An 8632-nucleotide genomic window follows, 5' to 3' on the forward strand; every position below is an offset into this window, starting at 1 on the left:
AGGACACGATTTCTGCGAAGGGGCTCGTTCTAATTATGGCCAGCTCTGCTCTCAGAATGCTCTGCTCTCAGAATGCTCTGCCCTACTGCACTTTGCTCCTCCACCACCTCTGACATCCCCACCACCATCCTGCAGACACACTGCTGAATGTTGTGCACACCACCCCTGTGGTGTTTATTGTGAACATTATGACCTTTTTTGCCTCACCAAACAGAATTTTTGGCAGCCTCGTATCTTTTGTCTGCCCAGCTATACTTTACTTTAGACTTGTGTCTGGTTGAAAAATTGTCGAGAATTTCCTGTCAAACAGATGAAATTAGTCTTGGAACACTGTGAACAGCTCTGACTCATGGTTATAAGAGCACATGTGTCATTTAACATTATTAAATCCATTTAAGAGAAAAACAACTCAATGTTCTCATGCCCTCTTAATGCTTGTGTAACCGCAATCATGTCACTGAAGTAGGCCTCCATACATTACCTTTAATCAGTCATTTATTCAATTATATATATTCAACTGAAATATTATAACATAAGCCCACTATTCTTGAGTTTAAAAGTTTGGTTGTATCAATCAATTTTCATTAACACTGTTTAGTATATAGTCCTCCTATATAGTCCTCCTTCATGGGGGGAGGAGAGTTTCCGGTTTGGGGACCTCAGAATCACATCCCTGCTTTTTGCAGATGATGTGGTTCTGTTGGCTTCTTCAGAACGTGACCTTCAGCACGCACTGGGGCGGTTCACAGCCGAGTGTGAAGCGGTCGGGATGAGAGTCAGTACCTCCAAGTCTGAGGCCATGGTTCTCTTCCGGAAAACGGTGGATTGCACCCTCTGGGTTGGGAGTGAGTCACTGCCCCAACTTTCTCGCAGAGAAAATATGTCAGGCTGGAACCACAAGTATGGTCATCGTGACAAAAGGAGAAGATGTCATCAGCAACAAAATCAAATCCTTAGATGCTGTGGCCCCATGCTGTCATGAAGAGGGAGTAGGACGTGGTCTCGTCTTTCCATGGAAGGAAAGAAAAGCCTGCAGCTACCGGTGTTGACGAGGCAAGGCTGAAAACCTTTACCAAACCTCATGGAACACGCACGCGCTGATCATATGGGGTCAAGCAACAGTAACCAATCAAGTATCTCGGGATCTTATTCACGAGTGAGGGTAAAATGGAGCGGGAGATGGACAGGCGGTTCGGTGCAGCGTCAGCAGTGATGCGGGCGTTGTACCGGACCGTTTTGGTGAAGAAGGAGCTGAGCCGAAAGGCAAAGCTCTCGATTTACCAGTCCATCTACGTTCCAACCCTCACCTATGGTCATGAGCTTTGGGTAGTGACCGAAAGAATGAGATCGCGAATACAAGCGGCCGAAATGAGCTTCCTTCGTAGGGTGGCTGGGCTCAGCCTTAGAGATAGGGTGAGGAGCTCAGACATCCGGAGGGAGCTCGGAGTAGAGCCGCTGCTCCTTCGCGTCGAAAGGGGCCAGCTGAGGTGGCTCGGGCATCTGATCAGGATGCCTCCTGGACGCCTCCATTTAGAGGTTTTCCAGGCACGTCCAACTGGTAAGAGGCCCCGGGGTAGACCCAGAACACGCTGGAGAGATTATATATCTCGTCTGGCCTGGGAACGAGGTTCCCCAGGAGGAGCTGGAAAGTGTTGCTGGGGAGAAGGACGTCTGGAGGACCCTCCTTAGCTTGCTGCCCCCGCGACCCGGCCCCGGATAAGCGGAAGGAAATGGATGGATGGATAGTATATAGTGAATTATAAGCAAAAGTAACAACATCTGGTTCTGACAAGTGAAGCCAATGCTGAAGTGGCTTAAACCTGCATTCTTACTAACGGCCAGCAGGGGGCGATACCTCTGATTGCAAAAATAAGTCTGAGGGCTTTGTGAAAATGACAGTACTTCTAACTTGATTTATTACCTTAATATACATTGTAAACATGAGTTCATGGTCTCATTCACTAGTCTCAAGTCTTCTTCAATACAGCATGATGTTCATTTGGTAAATGACATTCCACTTCCGTTGCTTGTTACTATTGTCATATAGACATGTGTTTATTCCTTTTCAATATCAGACCCATATATTTAAAACCATTGCAGCTTCATTTGTCTCTTAAATCTTCCCTTTCTTTTTCTTAACAACTATTTCATTCCTTTTCCTTGCCAGGATGGGTGCAGCGAGGCTGCAGACCTGACAGAGCGCTGCGAGCTGATCAGTGACAGATTATTGACCTTGGAAGATGAATTGCAGATGGCCATACTGAACCGGGATCAGGCCCTCACCCATATCCTTTCACTGCTCTCTAAATATACATACATCATATAAACTGACTGTTTGCTATCTGTGTGTGTGTGTGTGTGTGTGTGTGTGTGTGTGTGTGTGTGTGTGTGTGTGTGTGTGTGTGTGTGTGTGTGTGTGTGTGTGTGTGTGTGTGTGTGTTTCTGTCTCCGTCCATCCATCTAAAAAGGACCTAGTTTCCTCGAGGCCTTCCAACTCTCAAAAGTACACAGCCAAATTACCTTTAGGCACACTGATGTTCTGTGACTTTACCTTTTGAAGAAAAAGCAACCTGTCTTATCTGACATTATGGGTCCATTCAGGGAGGGAATTGAAGATAAACTGGGATCAGAGGATTTTTCTTGACAGGCTGGACATGCCAACTGGAAAATGAAATGGTAAAAGTCCATGCAAGGTTATTGAAGGGTCTTGATGCAGGCTGCCAGTCACCACGGGCTGAGATTAAAGTCAGCCGACAGGAGCAGCGCCTCGACAGATAGAGGAATGTCACTGTAATGACTCTGCTCCCGTCATATCTTAATGTCCAACCTTCTGCCGGCCCTCCCTTTCTCTCCTCCCCTCCTCATTCTCCTTCTGCTCACTTCCACTTGCTGGATCTGGCTTGGAGGAAATTAAAATATCCATGATAATGACTCAAATGAAACTGTTGAGGCTGATTACAGGTCACAATACATCATTTTCCGTGCTAATTAGAAAGCTGATTGGAAATAGATTAGTGTGTTTTTCTCGCTCCACTTTTCCCCTCTACACTGTGGGCTTATTAAGACAGATAGAAAAGGTGATATTTCAACACCGAGATGAGGAAAAAAAATTGCCATCTAACCTTTTATCCTTTATTTATTTTGTTTCACGCTTCATTTCTCTTCTGTGAACGCGGGCTTCCAGAAATACTTTCCTAATCTGATGAAGATATTTATTCCATTTTTGGATTCTCCATAAGCTGTGGGTTATGCAGTACGTCCTTCACTCTCTGTTGAAGTGCGGCCAGACTTTTTTTCCAGATCTGATTAGAGATTCACGTCCCCCCGCTGTGCTGTCAGGAGGTCAGTACAGTCTCCTCCACTGTTTGCATGATATCAGTGCAGCCTGGCAGTCGGAGATAGACAGATGAGCCAGCTTCTCTCCACCTCTCTGTTTTCCGTGTCCTTACATGCCATTCATCTCAGTCTTTTGAAGTCAATGCACTCATGCAAATGCACCGTGGACACTCGAGGACACTAGAGATATGGGACAAAAATCGTTGCTGGGTTGCAGAAATGGAACGGAGACTGAACTTGGGATGATGCTACTGTTGCCATAGTGACAGGAAGATCAAGCCTCCAGTCTCTAATGGTCTTAATTGAATCCCTTCTCTCAAAACAAGGCGGTGGATCGACTAGAATTAAAAAAATAAAAGATGGACAGGCAAAACTCTGTCAATCTGTGGTTGGTTTTAAAGGTCTATGACATGATTCTAAACTTAATCATCCCATTTGGACCATGTTGCCTTAAAAGTGTTGGGAACTGTCTGCAGTATTTATGAAAAGCTCTTTGACGGCTGGTTAATTATGAATGAGGACAATCTGTGTCCATTCAGACAGTAAAACAAGCCATCAGGCCCCATCTGTCATCAGAGCCGACCCTTTGATTTGCCACTTAAGATGGACACTCACACGATTAATTCGAGTTTTCTGAGCAGGTTAAACAACCCCCCACCCCCCGATGACAGCCTCTATCCCGATTCATTGATGGTTTATGAATAATTTAGCTGGGCAGTCTGTTTGCTTGGGTCCCCACACCTCCACCCAGCCCCACAGACGATGGTGAGCTCATGAATAGTGAATTGGATGGGGTTAAATTGGGTATGACTTGATGATCTGTCCCAGTAATCCATTTTGGTGGCCAAATTGGAGATTGATGACTTCATCAGGTTTGTGGCTGTCCTCTGCCATTACCGTTAACCACCGCGGGGCCACAAGTGTCACATTTGCCCCGATATTCGTCTGCTGGCAGGCTTTTTTATTTACATGTTAATGTGATTCTCCGTTTGTGTCTGTAGCATCAGATTATTCCTTAACGCACACTGCACAGTCGTTGGGAAAGGAGGTTCAGGAAGTAAAAGCCACTTTACAAACCATGCTCGCACAACTCAAAGAGGAAGAAGAGGAGGAAGAGGAAGTGAACGTGTTACGAGATGACGACCTCATGGAGAACGGGACTGAGGAAGAAGAAGATGAGGATGAAGAGGACGAGGAAGAGGAGGAGGAAGAGGACCAGTACTTCAGTGACAGCTGGGGCATTTGAAATGGATTTGTGTAGGGTTTTATGACCACACACACACAGACCAGCTCTCTGAGAGCCTGACCTCAGCTTTGCAGATGGAGTGACCCTGTATCCTTTTACTGTAAAGCCTCACAAGCAGCCTCTGTGGTACTGCAGAAAGTTTCCAGAACAAAGCCTTGGAGAGTCTGTGTAATGTTTAATTCATCTAGAAATGGAAAAACATGAAGGATTTTGATATAAATGTAAAATATAGGACACTTTAATACTTTTTTTTTTTAGAAGATCCTCAAATCTTGCCGGCCCAAGTTCAACCAGGTAAAGAGCGCCTCAGGCCACAGAGCCAACAAAGCAATTATTTTAAAAATGATGGTGTTTTTAAATACAGTTTCGCTCTTTTTTTCCAGTATTTCCTGTAAAAACATTACCAATTTTAGGTGATTATTTGGTTTATTGGGGGGTTTTTCTCGGTAATGTCAGTTACACAGAGATATCTATACGGGGTTTTTTCATTCAATGAAAAAAACGGAAAAACATTATTTTTAAATAGCAATCCTGAAACCAAGCTGAAGGCGAAAAAAATCATTAAATCGCTCACCACAACCACCTGTTTGAATTTAGGCCGAGGACCAACTGGACAATCATAAACATATTTTTACTGGTAAAAGTCTTGCACACATAAACTAAAATGTTTGCTTAATCTTTAGGTCAGCTAGGCACTTTTGTGTGTTTTCTGTACGATTGGACTTCAGTTACGTGTAATTTTTGTCCATGAAATAACTCATTTGTGGTGCTACAGAATGTGAGCTAACTTGAACACTTTGTTTTCTTTGTGTGGAAAATGCAATATTTGGGGTTTTTTTAAGCACTGTATGCTTGGAGAGATGCTCTGTATTTTAAAATACATTCGTCACAATAGTAAAATTGTGTCTTGTGCATGAAGGAAATATTGAAGGACGCGTAATTAGAAGTATTTGTAACTGCTGTTTGTTTTTCTAAAGTTTTTGTATCTGCCACTGATTATGTGTTATTTTTATTTTACTTAATGTCAGCGCAGAATCTTTCAGAACCATTCCACTGGGTGTTATTTGACTTCTTGCCAGAAACATTTTTGTACTTTCACCGATTAATCAGTTTTTGTTTTTGTAATTTACTGTGCAGCTTGAACACACTGTATCATATTTCATATTTATTCCTTACAGCATCTCACTAATTATAGCATGTACCATTCAGCCTCATGTTGTGTCCCGCTGTTTTCTTCTTGTGTTGAGTTACAGCCCCTCTGGTTATTTCCCCTCATATAAAATGTGCGGGCATGCAGCCAGGAAAGTGAGGGCAGTGGTGACATGTAGGAGACATCAATACGGTAATAAAAGGTCCTCTAGTGAGGTCTTTAGGGGATACATGGGCTTCTATTGTTATCTCGCCTCAGCAGCGGCGGTGTGGCTAATTGGGAGGCAGCCTCACAGAGGACATGGTGGGGAAAATGGGATGATGTTGCTTTGTCTCCATCTGATTCTGCCCTGTGTTTCTGGAGCAGGGGGGCTGTTCAGGGATCCTCAGAGGCGTGTCTGCAGTCCCGCGCTCTGGGCCATAAACACAGCTGAGTGCTCCGGGTTTTTTTTCCAGCAGCACAATGGGCCTTTTTTTCCCACTGGCAGGTTGAAAACCACTTGCCAGGGCCAGGAGTCTCCACATCTGTCAACGTCAGGCAGCGTACAGTCAGAGCCTGGCACAAACACCTCCCAGACAAACACCTTCACCTCATAATTGAATCTGTGCTTGCGCCATACTGTGCCCCCGCCACGGCAGCTCCGCTCATAAAATGGCCACGGAGAAAAGCCCAGATGGTTTTCAGCGGGCAGATATAGCAGGGTGAGATGTTTCTCTGTTAAACTGTGGCACCATGCAGTGCAAGGTCCTTTGTCTCTGCAATGGGGTTGCTATGATATTGCACAGCATTTTTCTAGCTATTTGACCAAACGTTGGCCTAAATTGATTTAAGCTAATGATTAAAATTATAAATCTAAAACATCATCTCTGGCTAATTTTCCAGCTGTTACTGGCTGATTAAAAATGAGAACCCCCTTAAAATGGGTTCTAAATATGCACATAAATGATATATTTAATGATACTGTGCTAAAGCTGCATGTCCCAGGCAAAACGTCAGCATCCTGCAGCTCCACTCCACTTCACATGTGTAAAAATCCAAAGATTGACAGACCTGCTGTGCCTAGTTACGGTTGCTAGGCTGTGATTGGACAATTGCTGATATGGGGAGCCGGCTGGCAAATGGGTTTGATAGTCTCCTGGCAGTTTTTTGTTCATGCAGCATGCAACTCCTCTACATTGAGTAAATCAATCAACATAACGATATAAAATGTGCCAGTGAGATGAGATAAATAAGTTTGTGTCCTATTCTAATTGAGTAATTTTTAACAATTTTTTATTTGTCACTTTGGTTTTCATACACACATACTCTGTGTGAGTATAAACACTAAAAGAGAGATGGATGAAACAAAATTATTTAGGATCTGAAATTGAAAAGAGTTTTTCCACCCCTTCCACATGCTTCTCTGGATTTATGAATAATATTTCATGACTGAATATGTCTGAATGAATGATTTTAGGAGAGTGTTTGTACCAGGGGATCTGGGTCTTAGATTTGGATTTGTTTATTTGATACCCTGCTGAGTTGTTATGTTGTCTGACAGGTACATGTACAAACTCTCTGAACCATGGGAGAATCATATTGCGTTGCAGATATTCCTCACGCTCAGCGTCTCAGACACCACTAATGAATGCAAATGGAGTTTTTATTTTAGTGTTCATGCATTTCATATCCTCGGAGATCCTCGCATGCTCCTCTGAAACTGACACCTCTGTTATGTGTGAGCGACTGCGTGTCAGTTCTGCTCATTGAGTCAGTGAAGTTAACTCTCCTGGGAGTGGATTTTTGTAGAGAGCAAAAAAAACTGGACATTGAGCTCACCGCTGCCTTTTTAATTCAACTCTTTCCAGGGGTTTCAGCCGCTCATTCAAATCTGCACTTTACTCAACTCAACTGTTGAATAAATTAAACTCAGCATTTTAATAGGGAGGATATTCCAGTGGAATTATTAAACATTTAAATCATTAAATTGCAAGTCTCCCCATCTCAAAATCTGCATATTTCTCTGCACAAATGAAAAACAGAGCAGACTGAGCAGAGACAACAGGAAATAGCCTGCCTTGTTCATTTTCCTGTGGTCGGAGTCTGACGCTGAAAATCACACTTAATTATAAACACTGTGCCAGTGGGAGCTACAGTCTCCTCAGAAACAGACCATCACTTATGCCTGTATGAGAAATCACAGCATTGGAGGAAATGCACTCAGAGTCGCGAGCACATGTGTACTTTCATCTTTTTTTGGATATCTAATTTACAACGCTTGCCCTTTTCAGAAATAACACATGGAAAACTAAGAGCCACATAGAAGGAACAGGACAGGAAGGTTGAGGAAGTGGAAGTGGAAGGTGTGCATGCAACATGTGTCTCTGCAGAGAGCGCTTTGCTGATTCTGCAGGAACACCGATCAGAAATATTACTCCTTTACATATTTAATCATTCAGACTGAACTTAAAATAATTAGCTTGCATGTGATCTATCTGAGCAGGAAGACCCTGAGGAAAAAATAACAGAGAGACACATTAAAATATATTCAAATCACTGGTGATTCAAGCATCTGATATCATATATTCTATAACTAATGAAAGAGTCTGAGGAGAACTACTGTGAACCACTGGGACTGGACCGATGGTGGAAAGTGTATGATAATAATACAGTGCTGGGTAGAGGTCTATTGAAGAACCACTCTAACTGCCACTCAAGAACATGCTGTACAACAGTTGTAGCTGTAAAAAAAAAGTTTGTACAACAGTGATTGAACCGATTATGTTTTATCTCCCCCTTTCCCTTGCAGCTCTTTCCAAGAACAACTCCCCAGGCACCCACTAAGTGATGTATTTTTGAATTTCAGTTGTTTGGCATAAATGAAGTAATGCGCAGACAGCATGATAGATGGGACAAAAAAA

At 43.2% G+C, this 8632-nt stretch overlaps 1 protein-coding gene across 1 annotated transcript in view; it reads left to right on the forward strand.

The window, feature by feature from the left end:
* The window catches only part of disc1 (DISC1 scaffold protein), a 42861-nt gene extending 37071 nt beyond the window's left edge, over positions 1-5790 (forward strand). Inside the window, exons 13-14 of the mRNA XM_054600267.1 lie at positions 2168-2284; positions 4367-5790. Of these exons, the coding sequence (XP_054456242.1) occupies positions 2168-2284; positions 4367-4582 (333 nt within the window). The 3' untranslated portion in view covers positions 4583-5790. The remainder of the gene's footprint in view (positions 1-2167; positions 2285-4366) is intronic.
* The last annotated feature ends 2842 nt before the right edge of the window (positions 5791-8632 follow it).

This window comes from Anoplopoma fimbria, chromosome 6, assembly GCF_027596085.1.
Source record: "Anoplopoma fimbria isolate UVic2021 breed Golden Eagle Sablefish chromosome 6, Afim_UVic_2022, whole genome shotgun sequence".
Taxonomy (NCBI): domain Eukaryota; kingdom Metazoa; phylum Chordata; class Actinopteri; order Perciformes; family Anoplopomatidae; genus Anoplopoma; species Anoplopoma fimbria.